At 42.9% G+C, this 22,866-nt stretch overlaps 3 protein-coding genes across 6 annotated transcripts in view; 1 reads left to right on the top strand and 2 right to left on the bottom strand.

Moving 5' to 3' along the window:
• Positions 1–10,164, bottom strand: part of IGSF5 (immunoglobulin superfamily member 5) — a 176,999-nt gene extending 166,835 nt beyond the window's left edge. The window contains exon 1 of the mRNA XM_073010696.1: positions 10,089–10,164. The gene's annotated coding sequence lies outside the window, so the exon portion shown is untranslated. The remainder of the gene's footprint in view (positions 1–10,088) is intronic.
• The window catches only part of B3GALT5 (beta-1,3-galactosyltransferase 5), a 113,366-nt gene that overhangs the window by 44,971 nt on the left and 45,529 nt on the right, over positions 1–22,866 (bottom strand). For 2 of the 4 annotated variants that reach the window (XR_012090859.1, XM_007968399.3), the window contains exons 1-2: positions 16,217–16,244; positions 10,089–10,163 (exon numbers count right to left, since the gene is read on the bottom strand). The gene's annotated coding sequence lies outside the window, so the exon portion shown is untranslated. Of the gene's footprint in view, positions 1–10,088; positions 10,165–16,216; positions 16,245–22,866 lie in introns of those variants that run through there. The other 2 variants (XM_037984834.2, XM_073010706.1) reach the window with 2 other exon arrangements.
• Positions 16,801–22,210, top strand: LOC103219019 (putative uncharacterized protein B3GALT5-AS1). The gene is made up of 2 exons (XM_007968439.3): positions 16,801–17,009; positions 19,629–22,210. The coding sequence occupies exons 1-2, from the start codon at positions 16,941–16,943 to the stop codon at positions 19,713–19,715; spliced, it is 156 nt and encodes a 51-aa protein (XP_007966630.1). The 5' UTR covers positions 16,801–16,940; the 3' UTR covers positions 19,716–22,210.

Here is a 22,866-nt window from a genome sequence, read left to right as displayed (position 1 = left end):
GACAATGTGAAATGGCATGTATAGAATATAATCAAGACGTTAAGGCTGGGCGCGGTGGCTCACACCTGTAATTCCAGCACTTTGGAAGGCCGAGGCGGCCGGATCACTTGAGGTCAGGAGTTCGAGACCAGTCTGTCCAACATGGTAAAACTTCGTCTCTACTAAAAATACGAAAATTAGCCGGGTGGGGTGGCGGGGGCCTGTAGACCCAGCTACTTGGGAGGCTGAAGCAGGAGAATCGCTTGAACCCAGGAGGCGGAGGTTGCAGTGAGCCAAGATCACATACCACTGTACTCCAACCTGAGCAGCAGAGTAAGTCTCTGTCTCAAAAAAGAAAAAAGGATGTTAAGAGTTCTACATGTGGAATCCAAGGGAACTGGGTGGAATCTCAAGTCAACCACTTTTTAGTTACAAGACTTTGGCCATAGTTAACCTCTTAAGACTTGATTTTCTCTAAAAATAAGAAAGGAAAAATAAAATGAAAAGACTACTACTAACCACTTCCTAAAGATTTTGTGAAAATCAGACAAGTACTTCATAGAATCCAGGGACTAGTAAGCACTCAGGTCATAATTTAGACCATTCTAAAGACTTATATCTGCTCAAGATGTAATCCCTTGACATGGTCCCATTAGGTCCCCTGTAGAGGGTGACATTTGTGATTTCATCTTCAAAGCAATGTATTTCACAGAAACTGGTGAAAGGTCAAATTCTTCCATCTCTGACATGGTTGTGTATGAGCCAGTGGCAGCTGATGTGGAGTGATATGACAAGGGTGGAAACGTCCTCCAGGAAATACATCCTTAGGCACCGTTTTGTGCTACAAGACTCCTCCCACTAAAATGTTGAGAGAGCATCCCTAAGTGGGTGCTAAAACATGTGCACATGGATGTAGAGAGTGGAACGAGAGACAACAAAGACTCAGAAGGGTGAGGGGGTGGATGAGAAATTAACGGGTAAAATACGTGTTATTCGGGCGATGGATACCCACCCTAAGAGCCCTGACCAGACCACTACACAATCTATGCATGTAACCAAATTGCATGTGTAACCCATAAGTTTATATGAACTTTAAAAAGAGATTACATGTTTATGTTCATTTCTCCATCTTTTCACCCATTTGGTTCATCATTTCCCCTAATTTACTTAACGTATTTTATAATAACAATTTTAAAGTCTTTGCCTGCTTAACGTATTTATAATAAGGATTTTAAAGTCTTCATCTATCATGTCTAGTGTTCTCATTAGTTTTGTTTTATAAATAATCTGTTATTGCACATGTAATTTCTCCTTTGACCTCATAGTTAATTTTCTTATTTCTAAGTGGTTAGAATTATAAATGATCTTTATTAAACTTCATGTTAATTCCTGGTTTTATTGTTTTGTAACTAGTATAAATGGCCTATCACTTCCTCTTAAATCTGTGTACAATTACACTGATGTGCAGAAGCACATATAGTTATAATACCAGTAATGTTGGTTTAAAATGAAAATGTTTAGTATTTCAAAGTGGTGCTTGTAAGTCACTTATTTTACAGTCCATTTAAAGTCCAAGAGACCACCTGCAAGTCGCTAGGAAGATGTATCATCTTCTAGCATTTAGACATCCTAGCACCTCTGTACCCTATGCTTTCTTACATCTTAAATAAACAAACATACATAAGTAATAAATGAATAAATAAAAGGTAGAGAGTTGGTTGGAATCTCCTGTGTAAAGAGGAACATTAAAATGGCAAGACTGGGATATTGTCCAGGAACAGAACAATGAAGAGCAAAGAACAGAATTTAGAAAACAAAAGGTTGAGGGGAAATGGAGGTGAAAAGGGATCGACTGAACACACGGGCAAAACCAGCTTAATGCCCCAACAGTGGCTAACCTTGTTAACACTTCCTCTCTGCCAGTCACTGTTCTAAGTACTTTTCATGTGATTTCCCAATGAACCACCAGCTGCAAGGTAGGTGCTAATGTCCTCTTTCACTAAGGAGAAATCCCACAGGTGACTTTACCAGCCTGGGACCAAGAGTGAGTTCATGGGCAAAGACAGCATCTGAAGCCAGGTGATGCACCCCAAAGTCTGCACCATAAACCCTCCTGCTTGTTCCCCTTTATGGCATCACAGGGAAGTGTCCCAGAGACCAAAGGAGCCTCAAGAACGAAGGGCAGTCACCAGTGTCAATTCTACAGGAAATCTGGGAGCCAGAAGCCTTGAACTTCCAAAATGCAACTTCAGCCAAGCTACTGTGGCTAAAATCAGAAAGCAGATGACACTCCTTTAGGAAGGAAAAGGAAGGTGATCATGGCAGTTGGCTTCAATAAAATCTCCCCCTCCACAGTACCAACAGCTGAAAAGAAGAAAGTCCATGATATGGAATGTGGGAAGAGATGGGAGGGAATGAACTCTTAGGTCCAGCCTGAGAACAGGACAAGCTAGGAATGTAAGAAATGATGACTGCTGGAGAATCATGAGGGGCCTAGGAAAGCAGAAGAGAAATGAATGCAGCCAGTATCTTCTCAGAAGTCAAGTTCATCACAGTGAGAGCATCATATCTGTTAAGAATTAGGAGTCTGTCAACAACAAAAAACAAAAACACCAGTTTAAAAAGGGGCAAAGGACTTGAATAGACATCTCTCCAAAGAAGATATACAGATGTCCAACAAGCTCATGAAAAGATGCTCAACATCACCGACCACCGGGAAATGCAAATCTTAGTCACAATGAGACAGCACTTCACACCTACCAGGATAGCAATAAAAAATAATAATAATAACAAATGTTGGCAAGGAAATCTGGAAAATCTGGAACCCCTGTGCACTGCAGGCAGGAATATAAAATGGTGCAGCCAGTGTGGAAAATTATATCACAGTTCTTCAAAAAAAACTTAAAACAGAATTACTTTATAATCCAGCAATTCCACTCCCATGCCTATGCCAAAAGGAAGTGAAAGCAGAGACTCAAATATTTGTACACCCACGTTCATAGTGGCATTATTCACAACAGTCAAAAGGTGAAAGCAAGTCACGTGTTCATTGGCAGATGAATAGACAAACAAAACGTCGTATATACACGCGGTGAAATACTATTCTGACCTAAAAAGCAAGGAAATTCTGTCACATGCTCCAACATGGATGAACCTTGAAGGCATGCTACATGAAATACATCAGACACAATAGGACAAATACTGTATGGTTTCACTTACATGAGCTACCCAGACTAGCAAAATCCATAGAAGTAGGAAATAGAATGGGGGTTCCCAGGGGCTGGGGGTAGGGAGGAGAAATGACTGATAACGGGTACAAAGTTTCCTCTGGGGTAATGAAATACCCTGGGGCTAGACAGTGGTGAAGGTCGCGCAATATTGTGTATGGACAAAATGCCACAAAACTGTCGTTAAAATGGTACATTTAAATTATGTCTATTTTACCACAATTTTAAAAGAGTTAGGAGTTCACTGAATTGTAAACTTCACAAATGACATGTATAATATTGATTATACCCCCAAAAAAACTATGAATAAAAGAAAGAAAAAATTCAAGGGCTTGAAGGGAAGCCAAGACGAGGGCTAGAGGGAACGTGGCGTTCTCTCTGTAGGTGGAGGCAGAGTTTCCCTAACCGTGCTCCTTCAGACATCAGGCGTCCCTATGTGCGTCCCTGCCGGGGTGAGAGGAAGGTAGGGATTGCAAACCGGGAAACCACTGGGTTAAACCAAATGAAAACAGATTTCTTTACTGAGGACTTTTTGGAAATCTTCCAAAATTAATATGCAGAAGGAAATCTCAAAAAGGAGACTCACAGGCAAGATTACCCACATTTATTTGAAACAAATCAGTTGCTGCAAATGCCTGCACGTAGTTGGGAGGGGGCAAAGGCAAAGCAAAGTGAGCAACCCTAGTGCAGCTGGGTTAGGCGAAAAGAAGTCAAGCTTGTGAGGAACACACCCCATGGACTCATAAGGAAATCAGATAAATAAAAGGACCGACTGGGGTTGCAGCCGGGTCAACCGAGGTGGTCAGCAGGCGGGGTAGAGCCATCAGGCTCTGTGAATCAGAACGACTGATCGCACACGAAAACTGCTTTCTAACTCCATCACTCTTCACTAACCATTTGGCATCATCATGTTTCATTAGCCTGGAAAACCTCCTCCCTCTACCTGATGTATGAATAGCACGCACAAGCCACCTGGCTTTTTGTGCCGTAGGTGGCTACAGACATCAATGAAAGAGTTTCCTTTAGACATGTGTAAGTGGCATGTATTAAAAGTCACCAAAACAGGAAACTGAAAAGGTGTGCGTGTAATACTGGATGTAAGTGTTACACCATAGTCTGCAACGTGGAGTGGAGAGCCAGCCATCAAAGAAGAACGCAGAGAAAAATCCTCATTTTCCATGCAGTTTACTTATCCTTCATGCAAATGATTTTCTGCCTGGGAGGGAGTCAGTTAGTAAACTGAGTCTCAGAGCAGAAGCACAAATGGGATTTTCAAGAGAGTGAGGATGGAGAGAAAAAAAAAAAAAACCAAAAAACTGTGGCTTTGAAGGAGGTCATTTTCTTCGCACAATTTTTTTTTTTGGGGGGGTAAACTGATTAGCTAACAACTAGCAAAGAGGTAATTTGCACATTTTTAGCCTTGAAGAAGCCAAGTTCTGAAAAATCCAAATTCAGTTATTTATGGATTCTCCAGAAAACCTTTGAGAGTTCGCTGTTGCAGCGTTCACGGCAGGCTGTGTCTGTGGAACGTCCACCACCATCCTTCCACCAGCATCTCCACCGCGGTGAAACCAGCACGCCACCATCTGCCTCATTCAAATTCCTCAATTCCTTCGTTTATGTCCAATTATAATAGGCACCTGTTTCTCTTCAAAGCTTCCAGACACCTGGGCATTGTGCCAGACTCCCTACAAAAGCGAGTCATTGAACACCCACTCTGAGCAACTGCTGATGAGTTGAACAATATTCACAACTATTACTGCTCAAATGTGTAGTAGGGCCTAGAGGCATTTGTTTCTCTACTTTGCCCACACTGACATGAAAAAAGTAAGTTCAAATTGGCCAAAAATATAAAGCAGCACCCAAACAAAGGGACACAACTTTTGGAATAGTCCTTGAAAGTGGTGGCCAGGGAAAAAACACTGAAAACACCAGAATTTTACATGTATCTTTTATGGGGGAGCGAATGCAGAAAAGGGGTGAGGAACTGAAATTCATGAAAGTTTCACCAATAGTTTCCCTTCCCAGACTGGAGAAAGGTAAACAGAGGTGGTGAAGAGGAGACTTAAGAGAAATGACCCTCTGGAGATAAATGAGAAAAAAACCTTCAGACTTGCCATTCCACTTTTCACAGAGAGAAGGAAGGCTGTGACTGACAGAATCCCTCTCCCTCCCCAGAGATGACTGTCTCCAGTAACAACCAGGACTTATTGGACAGACAAAGGAGATGTGGCAGATACATGAAGAGGGTTGGCTTCCTCTGATAAGGGTTCCTGAAGAAAGGAATGGAGGAAAAGCAGAGGAAAAAACATGTGAAGACATATCAGCTGAGAATTTTCCAGAATTGAAACTATGAGACCTCAAATCAAAACTGGACTCTAGGTACTCACCAAGATAAATAAAGATAAACTCATATCTTCCACATCATAGTGGTCTACAGAATGTCCAAAATGAGACAGTCCTAAAAGCTAATGTGGAGAAAGGCAAATTATTAACAAAACAGTCACAATTAAGCTGATAGCCATTTTCCATGACCAATAATACATGTAAGCCAGAAGATATCAAAATGCTGGAAGTAACTGCCCATCTAAAATTTTATACCCAGTTAAACTAATACACAAAAGTAAAGCCATAGTTAAAATGTTTTCAAACACAGAAATAGTAAGAAAGCCTATTGTTAATGTAGCCTCAATAATAGGATTATTCATGAATGTAGTTCAGCAAGAAGTTGCAAAAACTCAAGTGTATGTCAAGGGACATAGGACACAAAAATGAGCACCGAAATTGATCAAACATATCATTAAATTTAACTAATTTATACCCATAAAAATAACTACATTTTCACATTTAAAAAATCCAAAAATATAGGAAATTACCCAAGAAAAGAGAAAGAGAGGAAGGAAGGGAGGAAAGGAGGAAGGAGGGAGGGATGGATGGAAAAGACAGAGAGAGAGAGAGAGAGAAAGAAAGAAAAGAAAAGAGAAGAAAGGAAAGGAAAAGAAAAGAAAAGAAAAGAAAAGAAAATTTACAAGTTTGAACTAAGGAAGAGTTACAAAATAAGGGAACAAGGTGGTTAGTTAAATTGTGCTTAAGTCCTTGTCATGATAGAGAAAATAACAGGAATACCAAAAATGTTTATATATGGTTAAAATACATGATTGAAAATTAAATATAATCATTAAAAATATATATACAGTCTACAGTCTGAAAACCAGCAAAAGAAGTAAAATGGGAATATAGAAAACTGTATCAATCCAACAGGAGACCAAAAAAATGAAGAAAAGAGAACTAAAGAAAAAAAGTATTAAAGATAAAATACATATGAGATAAAAGAATTAAATCCAAAGGCCTCAGAAATTATGTATATTATAAATGGATTAAGTTCACTTGTTTAGAAACACAATAATCAGGTTGGAAAAAATCTAGCTATATGTGAGTTCAAATGACACACCCAAAGTAAAGGTACAACGATAGGCAGGAAAGATACTTGCAGTTAGTTAGGGGAAGAAAAAGAAACCAACCCCTAGCAGAGCTATGTAAGGCAAAAAGAATTCAAGCCAAAAGTATCAACACTACATAGCAATTTACCACATATTATTATAATATAGATAGCACAATATGGATCTTTAGAAACTTGTAAGCTTCGACAACATGGCCTCAAAACATATAACAAAAAACTGACAGTATTCTAAGAATAAATTGTATTTTTATGCATTTCTCTTAGAAATGTATAACCAAAAGAACAAAAATTAGTAATAATGATTTGACAATGAAAATTAATAAACTTCATTTATTAAACACATACAGAAACAGAAAGTAAACTTTCTTTTCAATTGCATACATACCACTTAGGGGAATTAAAAATCAACAATAAAAACATACTGGAGAAAAATATGTTTTGAAACTTTCAAAGGCAGGCCTCAAAAAAAATTATGGCTTAAAGAAGAAATCATAATAGATATTTTAAACCAAATAACAATGAAAGACCAACATATCAAAACCTGTGGACAGCAACTAAAAATTATTTAGGAATAAAGTTATAGGTCAAAAAAACAAATATGTAGAATACATTAAGCATATACTTCAAGAGGCTAGGAAAAAATAACAATAAACATTTGAAAGGTAAGAAAAAGAAAAAGAAAAAGACGAGGATATAACTATCAAGTCATTGATACACAGAATAAAACCACCAAAGAAATTATCTACATACTCAAAAACTGCTTCTTTCAGAAAAACTAATAAAGTAAATAAAACTTTACCAAGATTTAACAAGAAAAAAAGGACAGAAATAAATCATATTTAAAGTCAAAAAGGTCTGCAACAGAGAAATTTTTAAAAGTTTAAATCATAAGAAAATACTATGAAAAATTTTATGCCAATAAATTTCAAAACTTTGAAATAATTTTTTAGCAAATAATGAATTAACATAGTTCACTGAAAAGGCAATAGAACCTGAATAAGCAAAAGGAAACAGAACCTAAATAAACAATGAATGTGTCATCAAAAGTCCACTGCCTCCACTCTAAAATGCAACAACCCAGAAAGATTTAGAGGTGAGCTTTACCAAATTTTAAAGGAACAACAAAAAAAAAATCCCTTTTTGTACAAGCCATTTCCAAGAAACACAGAAAAAATACACAACTTCAGATAAGGAGAGTAAACGAAAATTATGAACAATCTCTCTTTTGAATACAAATGGAAAGTTCCTAAATAAAGCACAAGAAATGTATTAATAAACTACACCAGTAAATTAAAGAAAAAGTACATGATTATTTCAAAAGCTACATCAAAAAAGAATCAATAAAATTCAGCACCAATTCATAATAAAAAAAGAGGCCTTTCTTAATCTGGCAAAGGGCATCCATCAAATACCTAAAATAAACACACTTGATAGTGAAACTTACAAGCATTCCCATTAAGGTGAAGGTCAAGACAACGATGTCCATTATCACTTTTTTCCCTTAGAGAAGGGGTCTCACTATGTTGCCCAGGCTAGTCTTGAACTCCTGGCCTCAAGCAATCCTCCTGCTTTGGTCTCCCAAAATGTTGGGACTACAGGCATGAGCCATTGTACCTAACCTGTCACTGCTTTCTTAAACTTTGCCCTTGAGGTCCCAGCAATTGGAATAAGACCAGAAAAGATGTATATAAGAAATGAAAGAGAAGAAACTAAGCTATTCTTGTTTATAGACAATCTGATTATTACGTCAGACCACATAGGCTAGGTTTCGCCACACACAACCCCAAAATCTCAGGGTCTTAACATTGCAAGTTTATTTTCACATAAGCAAAATCCATTGCTGATTCAGGCTACTCTTGAAGGCAAGAATACAAAGGTCGGTTTATTATTGTATGCTATTTTGATCTAATGGCAAGCTCATATCAATATGTGCTTACACAAGCAGAGCAAAGACAGCTGGGAAATCATGCACCTACAATCCAAAATCTCAGCACACATTCCTTTAGCTCCCTTTTCATTGGCCAGGAGAAGTCACAAGTTGTGCCTAACTCCAAGAGGTGGAAGAACCAACATCCTCCCATGTGCTAGAAAGACACAAATAACCAAAATATCTAATACAATTATCTACAGAAAACATTCAAGAGAATCTACATGTAAACTATCAGAACCAATAGAGAATGTATCACATTTATCAAATTTCCATGGTATTACTACTAAAAATGCATAACTTCAATCTGCATATAAGAAAATATCAGGCAACTCCAAATTGAGGTGTACTCTACAAATAACCACCCTGAACTCTTCTGAAATGTCAAGTTTACAAAAGAGAAGACTGAGGAACTATTACAGATTGAACATGAATAAAGCGACATGAAAACCCAATGCAATACGGGATTCTGGCTGGGATCCTGGACCGGAAAAAGGACATTACAGGAAAACTGGAAAAATTCGAACAAGGTCTGAAGATTAAGAATATTATGGCCGGGCACGGTGGCTCACGCCTGTAATCCCAGTACTCTGGAGGGCTGAAGCAGGAGGATCACTTGAAGTCAGGAGTTCGAGACCAGCCCGGCCAACATAGTGAAATCCCGTCTCTACCAAAAAATACAAAAATTAGCTGGGCATGATGGCACACGCCTGCAATCCCAGCTACTTGGAAGGCTGAGGCACAAGAACTGCTTGAACCTGGGAGGTGGAGGTTGCAGTGAGCCGAAATCACACCACTGCACTCCAGCCTGGGCGACAGAGCAAGACTCAGAAAAGAAAGAAAAGAAAGAAAAGAAAGAAAGAAAGAACGAACGAAAGAACGAAAGAAAGACAGAAAGACAGAAAGACAGAAAGAAAGAAAGAAAAGAAAGAAAGAAAGAGAAAAAAGAAAGAAAAAAAAGAAAAAGAATGGCTGAAAAGAACAAAGTGGTAACTTACCTTCCCAGAGCAAGACATAAAGTCAGAGCAATTAAAACATGTGGTGTTTTGGCAGAAACAAACAAAATACATCATGACAAAACAGAACAGAGATCTCAAAAATAAACCTACAAATTTTGGGACCGCACTTGACAACTGAACCTAAGATTCGTATGTAGACTAAAAGGCCAAAAATAGCTAAATACATTAAAAAGTAAAACAAGATGGGAAAACTTGACCTAACTTGATCTAGTATATATAAAAACTTATTACATCAATAAGATACTTGTGATGTATAGACCAGTGCTATGGACTGAACTGTGTCCACCCGAAGTTCATGTCTGTTCAAGCTCTAACCCCAATGTGACTGTATTTGGAGACAAAGCTTTTAGGAATTAATTAAGGTTAAATGAGGTCATAGGGTGGGATCCTAATTCAATAGCGTCAGTGGCCTCATAAGAAAAAGAAAGGAATCTCATTCTGCATGTAAGGACACAGACAGAATTTTTAGGATGTACCTGCATTCCTGAAGAGGGTCCTCATCAGAACCTGGTCAGGTTGGTACTTTGATCTCAGAATTCCAGTCTCCAGAACTGTAAGAAAATAATTTTACGCTGTTTAGCCATCCAGTCTATGGTATCTCATTATGGCAGCCCAAGCAGATCATAAAATAGAATAAATAGCCTCAAAATAGATCTACACAAGTATGACAGAAATGGTATTACAAATCGCCAGAAAAAGGAGTATTGAGTTAACAACCTAGGACTACTGACTATTCATTTGAAAAAATCAAATTTGAATCCCTAACTCACAACGTATCAAAAATAAATCCAAGGAGGATTAAAAACCTAAGTGTGAAAAGCAAAACTTGAAGACTTTTAGGAAAAAATACAGTATATGAAGCAATCTTTTTTCATAAGATGAAAAACTTCCTCTTAAGAGAAAGCACAAACCATAAAAAAAAAAAAACTTGGTAAATTTCACCAAATTAAAAATGAAAACCTATTGTTCAATAAAATGTAAAAATACAAGCCACAGACTAGGAGTAGATATTTGCAATGTATATTACTAAAATGAAGGATCTAGAATTTCTAAATGAACTTCTATAGATCTATAAAAAAAAGTCATTCCAGATGAAAAATGATCAAAAGACATGAACAGGCCATTCACAGAAGGGGAACTCCAAATGGCTGAGATACATAATATACAAAAAGATGATTAGTTTTACTAGAATCAGGAAAATGCGCCTTAAAACACTGAGATTCTATTTCATACTCACGACAACAACAAAAATTTTAAAATCCAATAATTCCAAGGGTTGGGGAAGGTGTGGAGAAACAGGAACTGAGTTAGAGTCACAGTATGTAGGAGCATAAATTGGTACAAATCCCTTGGAAAACATTCTTCAGTATCCAGGAAAGATGCTTTATCACCTGATGTGTCTTTTCTAGGTATGTACTCTAAAGTACACTCTAATACGTATGAAAAGGAGATACATACAAGAATGTTTATTATAGCATTTTTATATGAAAAATGAAAATCACCTAAACATACATTAACTAAACAATAGCTGAGCCAATTGTAGTACAATCCTACAACATAATTTTTTTTAAGAGACAAGGTCTTGCTCTGTTGCCCATGCTGGAGTGCAGTGGAGTGATCATGACTCACTGCATCCCCAAACTCCTAGGCCCAAGCAATCCTCCCATCTCAGCCTCCCAAGTAGCTAGGACTACAGGTACACGCCACCACGTTTGGTTAATTTTGTATTTTTCTTTTTTTTTTATAGAGATGAGGATTCGCTATGTTGCCCGGGCTGGTATCAAACTCTTGGGCTCAAGAAATCCTCCCACCTCAGCCTAACATTTTATATAGCAATGAAAATAAATGAACTATACCTGCAGAGGTGCCCAATCTTCTGGCTTCTCTGGGCCACATTAGAAGAATTGCCTTGGGCCACACATAAACTACACTAACACTAACGATAGCTGATGAGCTTTAAAAAAAATCTCACATTGTTTTTTAAAACTTTATGAATTTGTGTTGGGCCACATTCAAAGCCGTCTGGGCTGCAGGTTGGACAAGCTTCAACTACAGCTATGATACGGTTTAGCTCTGTGTCCCCACCCAAATCTCATCTCCAATTGTAATCCTCAAGTGTTAAGGGAGGGAAGTGATTGGATTAAAGGGCAGTTCCCCCATGCTGTTCTCCTGACAGTGAGTGAATTCTCACGAGATCTGATGGTTTTATAAATGGTAGTTTTTCCCACACTCTCACATGCTCTCTCACTTGCTCTCTCAGGCCATGTAAGATGTGCCTGCCTCCCCTTCTGCCATGATTGTAAGTTTCCTGAGGCCTCCCCAGCCATGCAGAACTGTGAATCAATTAAACCTCTTTCCTTTATAAATTACCCAGTCTCTGGAAGTTCTTTATAGCAGTGTGAAAATGAACTAACACAAGTTATGTCTCAACATGGATAAATGTTTAAAACAATGAATCAAAAACAGCTGCAGTAGGACCATATGAAACCATGTTAGAGAGCTTGAAATATTGAACTCAATACTATAATTAATCACAGATTTATACATAGAAGTGATGTGGAAACACACATGGAAAAGACAGTAATAATTCAGGATAGTGCGAAGGGATGAAAGGAGATGGAGAGAACTAGGGAAGGGACAGAGGGAGCTTCAATGATGCTTTCATATTGTCTTCTAAATCTAAGCAAGTATGGCCAAGTGTTGGGACTCAATAGAGCTGGGATGTGGACTCACACATGCTTTTTCTATTATTATTTCACTTCTGTATGTTTGAAATACTTCAAAATTTGAAAAATAAAAAATGTAATGCCTCCAAGTTACACCCTGAATTTGGGGGCAACCCAAAACCTGAGTGTATCCTGAGAGCAACTTTTAATAAAAGCAAAAGTTTAATAAATTAAATCAAAATGAATAAAGACTAAATCCACCAATCATGATTATCCATCATTCCCACTGCTTCTACGACTTCATATCCTCAGGCTACAGAAAAGCTGATAAACCACATCTCCAGGACACCAAAGGAAGCTCTGAGAAGGAAACAATGTTTGCATAGGAGAGAAGCAATCGAGGACAATCAAAAAATGTTATCTAAAGGTTCAGCTCAACCTGCCCTTGTTAAATATGCTTGACAAATAAAGAAATGTCAGAGCAAATAGGCACTACAGAAAGGAAGGAGGAAATGAAACAAAAGCAAATGTGCAAAAGACAAGTGAAGAAGCCAGAATCTGGAAGAAAGTATACTCCCAGCAGTGGATTACAAGTTTTCACAGTAAATGATTTGTTGCTACAAGAAACTAAGAACAGGAAATCAACAAAACAGGGCCACAAGCGATGACAAAGAAATGGAATGAGATTAAAAAGGGAACTTGCAGAGTTTAGGAAGCACAGTGATCACCAAAACACCTCTATGGAAAAATGAATAAATTAGAAACAGTAAGAAAAAAAGACAGAGCATTGCAAATGTGAATAGGAACACTGAGGAATGGTTTCCAATAATTATAAAGAATCAGCGCTCTTTTATTTTCAGAGACAGGGTCTTGCTACATTGTCCAGACTGGTCTCGAACTTTTGGGCTCAAGCAATGCTCCCGCCTGTGTCTACAGCTTAAACAAAAAAAGACAGGGACCAAAATTTAAATAACAAACTAAATATTGTTCCCCTGATGTTTGTTAGTCATCTTATTAAAATAATTCTGCTGTTGCTCATAATACTTTTTTCACAACTTTTTGGGAATAACTTTTCAAATCATATTATTTTTAAAAATTCAATAAGAAACAACTAGTTTTGTTTCCTTCTTTCCATACCTTATTCTTGATCCAAAACAATTATTACTCAGCATGGTAAAGTGCCTGGCACACAACAGGAAATCATAACAACAACAATAGCTATAACTTATATAGCATGTATATATCTGGCACTGTTCTACTGTTCTTTATTACATACAGAACCATGTAATCCTCACAACCACCCCTGTGAAATAAGTACTATTATTCTCTTCAATTTTAATTAACGAAACTGAGGCATAAGGAAATTAAGTAACCTGCTCAAGGTCATATAACAAGTACCTGTCAAAGCTGGGATTTGAACCCAGGCATCTGGCTGCAGAGCCTGAGCTATTTATCTCTGCAAGAATATTTACTCAATGCGTGAATGAGCGATCAGCCCCTTTATTTACCCAACTTGGTCCCAAACGACTTCTGGCTCTGATGTGTTCTACTGAGGATGTGGGGATGATGTTCAAAATTAGATATAAAAATTCCGGTTGATTTGTTTTTCAAATGAATCTCACTACACCTGCACGATACTCAGAGCTCCTAATTCTAGTTTTCAACTGAAGGCCATGTTAGTTCTCAAAATCTCTATAAATCTTCTTACCCACCCCTTCACCTGACACAGGGTCAGTTAACTCCCTCCTTCCACAGGCAAAGCAGTGTTGTCAAAACTCAGAAGAGGTCAGCCACAAAGCTTGACGGAACCCTATCCTCAGGCCAAGGCAAAAGAGAAGAAACTGGAATTAACAAGGAATAGGGGAGCCCTCACCAAGTCCAAGGACTTACCTGGGAGCAGGAAGGGGCAGCAGAGGAAAGTAAGGAGTAGGAGAAGGGTCAACAGAAGAAAAATGAACACAGGCTGCAAACCTGGGTTTAGCCAGGGCCACGAAGCTTGGGTGGGGCCCAGGAACAAGGATGTTATAGTCAAGGAGGTAGACGTCTGTCAGGTCCAAGGAGGGACTCCATCCTCCTCAGCATCCTGGTCACCTGGGGAGAGAGGCTGATAAAGCCCAGGCAGCTTTTCAACCAGGATTCAGGATCAGGCTCTAGGCCTGGCAGAAAACCAAGGAGAAATCTAATCAGACACCCAGTTCAATGGACAAGTATGCATGCATCCCCTCGGATGCCAGTACTGGGCTCAGTTCCATGCCCAGGAAGGAGAAGATGGAGACTCTGACACTCTTCTGGGACCCGGCTGAACTGGCCTCAATCTGTAGCTGTTCAGGGACAGAGGAGGGAGGGCTACACCCTGGTATCCTCTGCTGAATGGATGAAGGTTACCATCCATGTGGAGAAGTCTGGCCATGGTGAAGTACGCAGATTTTCATAAAACTGACTATCAAGGGTGGCCCCTGTTCATTCAAAGTACCTACTTAGAAATCCTACAAAAGAAGGGATGCCCCTGTCTGGAAGAACCTTTGCAAAGACCACCTTGTCCTTGTCAGTCCTCTGAGGTAACAGCATAGTGAAACATCTCTTTCCAATTTGCATTTCCGGGAGGTAAAGTCCATGGGCCTCACACTGAGCTCCTTCCTGAACACGTCAGATTTTTATTATTATTAAATTTGCCTAACAAAGAAACTAAGACGAACTGACTTTAAAAGAGAAGAAAAAAATGAAAGGAGATAGGAAACAAGACTTAATACATATGCAATCATTCCTTAAAAGATATAAAATTCTCTCTTTGAAACCAAATTTGCATATTACACGCACCTGTTTTAAAGAGGAAACACCACAAAAGGTACATGTAAAGATGGGCAGAATCAGCATGCATTTACCCACAAATGCCCCTCTAAGGACTTCCTACATCTGTAAAATACTCTCAACAGCAGCCACTGCCCACCCCAGGCACCCAACGAAACATGACACTTCCCCAGATCTTGTATCTTCATTAAATTCTACTCCTCCTCCATCTCCATCTCTTTGAAAAAGACAAAAATAGTAAATGAGGAAGATGCGGAGATAAGAAGTAATGTTAACATTTACAATAGGTGGCCACTCATAACAAAGACTTAAGTTTGTTATGCTAACATAAAGGATGAGTGAAAAATAATTTTCCAACATCTGATTACTGCAGATTCAGTTGCTATCATTTGGAAGCTGTACTTATCCCTCAAAAGTCAGAAATCTAAACAAAAAATGAAACAAAACCACGAAGGAAAACTACAGTGCGGTGTGAGAGCACACTTGCACATGCACATACATAGGCGCGCACACGCACACGCACACACACACCTGGTACAGATAACGTTTTTAAAATAACGTTCATTACTGAATCTTAAGGTACCTCACTGTACTTAGCAATGACCTACAGACTCCCTTCTGGTCCTCCCAAAGTCAAAACCCCTGGTGTCATCCCTTAATGCAAAGCTGTCTTTCTCACCATTCTGCCTAGCAGCCCCCTCCACAACCCCCACGACGCAGAAGCTGCCTGCCGCAGGGTGCTTCAGAGTTTGTTTTGTTGTTGTTGTTTAAGATCACGCTATCCTTTCTAATCGTGTGATGTTTCCATCCAGTACTGATTCCCTAAGTCTTGCGTGCGCACCGTGCTCACCCAGGAACACAACTTCCTGGGTGCGTGGCGTGAGTGGCGATAAGACTTGATAAATGAATATGTTTTCACACCAAGTTTGATGACATTTGGTCTGTAACAATTTTCTTTCCCTTCATTTAAAAGGAACGAAGGAAAACAGAAGAGCACGCCTGCAGTGCGCGGCCGCGCCGCGGTCCCCGGCGCCCGGCACCCACGCCCCCGCGCGCCGCAGGACCCGGCCCCGCGCTCCCGGCCAGCGCTCCCCGCGCCCCGCGCCCCGCGCCCTAGCCCCGGGCCTTACCGTGCGCGGGGCAGCCCCGGCAGGCCCAGTCGGACTGGAAGCCGCCGCGGACTCAGAGCCGCACCCCGGCCCGCGGACGCAGGGGGCGCGCGGCCGGTCCCCGGAGGCGCTGGGTCCAGGCCGAGGATGGTTTTCCGCCCCGCTCCGCTCCGCATTTAGGAGGTGGGAGGAGCGCGCGGCGATGCGCACAGGAAATCCGATAGGTGAGGAGGCCAGCGGGCCGCGCAGGGCGGCGCGGGCTGGGGGACGCGGGGGGCGGCTCCGGGAGGCTGCTGGACCCCCGCGCGGGCAGCCGGGGGAAGAGGCAGGAACTGTCTACAAATGCTCCAGCTCCGAAGCCCCGAGGGAAAGAGCATCTTTCACGGAGCACCAGGAATTGACGAAGGTGGAATTTACTCAGATCCCCTGAGGCCGGTTCTTTGAGTTTCTGTCCGGCCCTCCGGGAGAACCGTCCCAAAGTTAACTTTGAAAACACTCACAGGAGACGGAAGCCTGCAGGGTCCTGCGCTTCTCAAACCCCAGATGCCCCCGGAAAGAACACCGCCCCCCGCCCCCCCCCACCCCACCACCACCAGCAGCAGATCTTTTTAAAAAGAGATGCTACCTTCACAGCAAAAGGCCTGATTGTGAGGAATGAGCCAAAGGCATGCAAGGCGTGGGGCGCTATGGGGCTGCGCAGTGACGACCCAATGAAGTAGGTGCCTTGACAATTCCCATTTCATGGATGAGACGACTCCGGCACAGAGAAGTCAGAGGGCCTATCCTGGGTCACACAGCCACAGGCGGCCTCCAGGTGACTGAATACTGATGTGTCACAGCCACAGTGCGGGGGGGGGGAGGGGGGAGGGGGGCTGCAGGAGCTGAAGCCAGTAGGACCCCACCTTTCTCTGGCAGGAAAAATAGACATATATTTATGTAAACAAACACACATTTTTAAAGAGTTGAGAACATATTCAATTCGGTGATCTTCAACCCTGGCTGCAGTAAAATCTCCTGGGAAGCTCTTAAAATTTCCAGTGCTCAGGCGCCTACCCCAGGCCCAATGAAGCCGGCTTATTTTCCCTAATGTCATAACTTAAGCAGCTTTAGAGCAGTACCAGCCCTTTCTTCCCCACGGCTGACAAGTGATCCTTTTTGCACAAAGATGACGTGAACTAATGGGGGAAGTGGGGAGAGACCCCCCACACAAAAAAATTAGAAATATGGAGTCCAGAGCCTAAAAGGTGTAGAATCGCTTCAGAGAACGGACACACCTCAGAAGCTGGAGCGTCGGGTTGGAGAGAAGCCTGTGAGGGGTCTGATGGGGAGGAACGCAGCAGCGGGGTAGCAATCACCAGCCGGGATTATTAAACTCCCACGCGATTCTGCACGTGGCTTTGTGCAGCTCCCATTTCCTGGGGTAACCATACGGGCCTGGCACACTCACAGCCAAGCAGGGCCAGACAGGATGCCGCCTCAGGCAGCATCAAGTGAGGCGGGTACCACCCCCGAAGGGGCAGGAGGTGAGCCTGCCTGCCCTCCGGGGTGTCCCCTGCCCTTTCCCTCCCAGTCACCGGTTGCTGTTCCCCCGACTCCCTTCCCACCCTTTCCTCCCTTCCCACCCTTTCCTCCCTTCCCACCCAGCGCCTCCTGCACCAAGAAGCACATCAGACCTCTGTCCAGCCACGGACACCTCAGTTGAGCCGGCACCTGAGGGGCTGTGACATGGGACAGGTGTTGTTTTAATAAAGGAGGCAGGGGGGCAGGGGAGGAAGGTGCAGGACCCAGAGAAAGGGCCCTGGGAGACTGATACTTAGGGCTGTGCTCTGAGGGGCAGGGGGCCAGTCTCAGCGGGGGCCACAGAAGCCCAGCCTGGGTATATGTAAATACCGACAGAACAGTTAAAATACATTTATTACATTCCAAGTATAAAAATCAGGGAATCGTTTAAGTAGATTTTCAGCTTTGGGTGCTGGTGGTGGAGCCGGAAGCTTCTTCCCTGAAATTGTCCTGGGGAGGAGGGTCCTCCCTTTTTTGTTTTCAAGACTAGAGTAATTGAATTATACTACAATGACTTCTTCATTCGAGTAGCTTGTTTTCAATTAGGCTAGTAAGTGGTATGAAAACAAGGATGAAGGAAACGAACTGGAGGGGTAAGGGCCTCTGCTTGGGGGCAGTGTTCCAGCTGAGACCCGGATACTGAAAGGGCAGGAGAAGTGAGGAGGGAGCATTCCAGGCAGATCAGATCACAGCAAAGGCAAACACCCTGCACCAGGAATGTACCTGCTCATTGTTCGGCACTACCACGTAGATAATAGCTGTAGCAAAGGGCAGATCATAGGTCAATGTGTGCAAATTGCTTAGCCCAGTGAGCACCACTGTGAGATGAGCTAGCCATGGCCTTGGGTCTTGGAGATACCTGTCAAGAAAGTGAAAGCATCTATCCATCCATCCTAGGCCAGAGCTCATGGTCTCAGGCTCTGACATTGGTCTTTGCTAAACTGTATGAGAGGCCGAGGCAGTGGCCCAGGCAGTGGTCCGCTCCGTCCCGATCACTGTGGGGATGGGTCACCTGTGAGCCATGCAGACTTCTCTCCCATGGGAGAAGGATTTGCAGAAGCCAAGCACCTCTTCCCCATATGCCTTCCACCACCCCACAAGGCCCTCCAGAGCCTGGTACCAGTGACTGTCAGTCAAAACGTGCATCCTTCCCCGTGCCCACTGATGCTCCTGTTTGGTCTCAGGGTTCTTAACCTCAGCACACTTGACAGTTGGGGTTGGATAATTCCTTGTGAGATTGTCCTGTGCACTGTGGGATGCTTAGCAGGACCCTTGGCCTCTACCCACTGGATGTGCGCCCCTGCACACACACACAAGCTGTGACAACGTCTCCAGACTTGCCAGATGTCCCGTGGGGAGCAAAGTCACACCCAGTTCAGAATGGCTGCTCTCGTAGAAAGGACCAGGGCCCAGTGCTCCACAATAGCTACAGCAAACATTTATCCATGACAGCTCCATGGAAAGGGCCACTTAGAGATTAGAAGATTGTGCCCCACGATGGAGCTGCCGGTCAAAGTCCCCTGCTGCCAGTCCTGCACCGCATGAAGCAGTCGCTGGTCACATTTCCCTGCGGCCAGTCCCTCCCTCCATGCCAGCCTTCAGGTGCTCCTTCCACAGGCCAGCCCGTGTCATTTCAGGACCCGCTCCTTCCCTGCCCTGTGCCTGGACCAAGGCTCTCCTGGATATACATGGGACTCTCCTGGACTTCACCAGATCTCTGCTCAGAGACCACTTCCCCTTCCCTGAGGCCCTGTTTAGTGCACACGTCCTCCCACACCTCAGTCCCCCACTTTTGATCCTTCTGGCTCAGCATTGCTAGCTGACATTTCGGGGTCCGCTTACTCATTTGTCCATGCTCTGTCTCCCCTGCCAGAACGGGACTTCAGGGTGCACCACTGCACCCCAGGAGAGGCCTCCACCTGGCACACAGGGGATGCTGGAGCAATACTTGAATAAATAAGTGGAGGGATCAGCCAATGGCATCCATGGGCAGTGGCTGGGGAAATGGAGCAAGTGAGGGCTCTTTTTTTTTCCTTTCATCTATCTTAAGACCCACTACGAGGGCCCTTTTCTACCATGGGGTTTGGTTGCAAAATGTGCAAGCAAGTTCCTTCTCCCCTCCTGATCCAGGCTGGTGATGGTGGGAGGCAGGAGACCTCACCTGCTCTTCACTCATCTCAAGGAAGCTCCAGCCACTACCAGCGGAAAATTCCTGCATTTCTGACTCAAAAACCTAAGTGGAACGAGCTTCATGGTTAAGATGTCCCAGGGACCCTCATGAAAAGTTAGAGAATCATCAGAGGTTCTTTGAAGCCTGGAAAATGATTTTCCCAGGGAACTCACAATACTAATTAGAATGCCTCTGCCTGAAAGGCTTTCCAGGCCCACAGTAGTTTTCTGAAGCATGAAACAAAGCTTTCTCTTGGAACAAGGTGAAGCGTGGGAGAACAGAGTGGGCCGGGGAACTGGGAGCTGAACCCTGGAGGTAGCGGCTGCTGCCTGGAGTCTGAGGTGTGTGCCAGCAGTGTGGCTCCTGTCCTGGGGCCCCTGGGAGCCGCATCACTGCCTCACTTGGGGGATACCCTGCCCATGTGGGCTGATCTTGCTGCAACAAACAAGCTGACTTTTCCTCAACTGGGTGGGAGCCTTCGTTGGGACTGCAGAACATGATTACAACCACCATCACTCCCAGGGAGCTGAGGAAACATGGCCCAAACCAGGGCGGCCCACGGAGTTATTACCTGACAATTGTGCGTTATACGGATAGGTAAGGCTGTGGCCAGTTGCACCCTATGGGGTAGGATGAAGGTGGCCCCTCATTCCTATAAGTAGGTGGGACCACGCCTTCCCAGCTAATGAAGGAATTCACTCTCTGAATGGGACCAGAAGAGTCTATGCTGGTTAACAGAAGGTCACAGTCATGGAAGGAGGCCGTGTTTGGATGGTCCCTGGTCACCTCTGAAAAAACACAGCCCTCCAGCCCTGAGGCCACAGAGCAAGTACTGTAACCAGTTCATAAGCATGCATCAGTAAGCTTTTCTTTTTATATTTTCATAGAAGTTTTTAATTTGATTGTGGGGATTTTTCCTGAATAATACAATTTTATGACACATGAAAAACCAAGGACACTTGAAAAATGATCACCACCTTTCACTGTTGAGCTGGCTTCTTATACATAATTCTCAGCACAATGCACGCCCTTCCCCACAGCTGTCCCTTCCCTGACATGTCTAGTGAGTTCTAGAGCATATAAACCTAAACTCATTCTAAGGTCTCTAAAATTAAGGTCCATCTGGACTCTTCAGCGTGGAAGTTCCAAGCCACAGAGGAGATGGAGTGGTAAGAACATGTAGAGTTTCGTCAACTTGGTTTTGCAAACTCTCGCTCCGTAAGTAAGCTCCACCCCTCAGTTTCCCCATCTGCACAGTGGGCGTTAACAGCGTTGTTGTAAAGCTTAGGGAAAGATGGGGCAGCCAAACACAGGAGGACTCCTGTGGCACTCTGTGCTTTCTTTTTGGTAACACAACAATTCTCAGGCTTTTTTTTTTTTTGAGACGGAGTCTCGCTCTGTCACCCAAGCTGAAGTGCAGCGGCGCGATCTCGGCTCACTGCAACCTCCGCCTCCCAGGTTCAAGCAATTCTCCTGCCTCAGCCTCCGGAGTACCTGGGATTACAGGCATCTGCCACCACGCTCAGCTAATTTTTGTATTTTTAGTAGAGTCGGGGTTTTATCATGTTGGCCAGGCTGGTCTCGAACTCCTGACCTCAAATGATCCACCCACCTCGGCCTCCTAAAGTGCTGGGATTACAAGTATGAGCCACCGGGCCTGGCCAATTCTCAGGCATTTTTGTGTTTTTTTGTCTTAATTTCTGTCTTGACTACAGGCCTCCTTCATGTATCTCACTGACTTCTGTTTCCACCAGTGCCTATCACAGTTCGTGAGATATAGCAGGTATTCAACACAGGTGCTAAGTGAATAAACGAAGTGATGCATTAATAAATAAATTTTTTAAATGAGTGACTGAGTAAAACTCAACACAGAGCCTAAACATAGTGAGCATTCGCATAGTAACAATGGCACCATTCATCCTTAAAACATACGATCTTTTGCTTTTAGACCACAAGGGCCTTTAAATAGTGCAGTAAGCTTGGAAGGAAAGTTCGTCACTTTAAAGTTAGTTTAATTTATAGTAATATTGGGAAAGAGGATCTAAAGGCAATCTCACTTCCAACATGCAAACAAACAAGTGAAAACCACTTAGCTTTGGTCCTTTTCATATTTCTTTCAGGAATACAAATTTCTATTTAAAAATTTGGGATAAACTAGGCTAGGTGGTGTGCGCCTGTAATCCTAGCTACTTGGGAGGCTGAGGCAGGAGAATCACTTGAGACCAAGAGTTCCAGAGCAGCCTGGGCAACATATTGAGACACAGACCCTTAAAAAAAAAAAAAAAGGGCCAGGTTTGGTGGCTAGCCCCTGTATTCCCAGCACTTTGGGAGGCTGAGACGGGTGGATCCCTTGAGGCCAGGAGTTCAAGACCAGCTGACCAATGTGGTGAAACCTCGCCTCTACTAAAAATACAAAAATTAGCCGGGTGTGGTGGTGCATGCTAGTAATCCCAGCTACTTGGGAGGCTGAGGCAGGAGAATCACTTGAATCTGGGAGGCGGAAGTTGCAGTGAGCCAAGATCATGCCACTGCACTCCAGCCTGGGTGACAATGAGACTGTGTCTCAAAAAAAAAGAGGGGGGATCTCTTTTGTAGAAACAAGAGTCTCAGTATGTTTCCCAGCATGGTGTTTTTTAATTTTTCTTTTTTTTGTATAGACAGGGGTCTTTCTGTGTTGTCCAAGCTGGTCTTGAACTCTTCGACTCGGGCAATCCCTCCCAAAGTACTGGGATTACAGGCATAAGCCATCACGCCCAGGGTCTCTTTCTATCTGTTGCTGGTGATCCTGACTTCAGAATGCAGCATCTGTGTACATGCCATGTCGCATGCAGCTAACCAGTGCTTGGAGAGACTGGACTTAAGCTCCTGTTTTCAACCCAGACCCAAGGACTGCCTGTCCCTTTGCAGAACTGCCTAGCATACAGAGTTCCATGTCATGTAG

This window comes from Chlorocebus sabaeus, chromosome 2 (genome assembly GCF_047675955.1).
Source record: "Chlorocebus sabaeus isolate Y175 chromosome 2, mChlSab1.0.hap1, whole genome shotgun sequence".
Lineage (NCBI taxonomy): Eukaryota > Metazoa > Chordata > Mammalia > Primates > Cercopithecidae > Chlorocebus > Chlorocebus sabaeus.
Note: the sequence above shows the minus strand (reverse complement) of the source record. Positions and strands in the feature narration are given on the sequence as shown.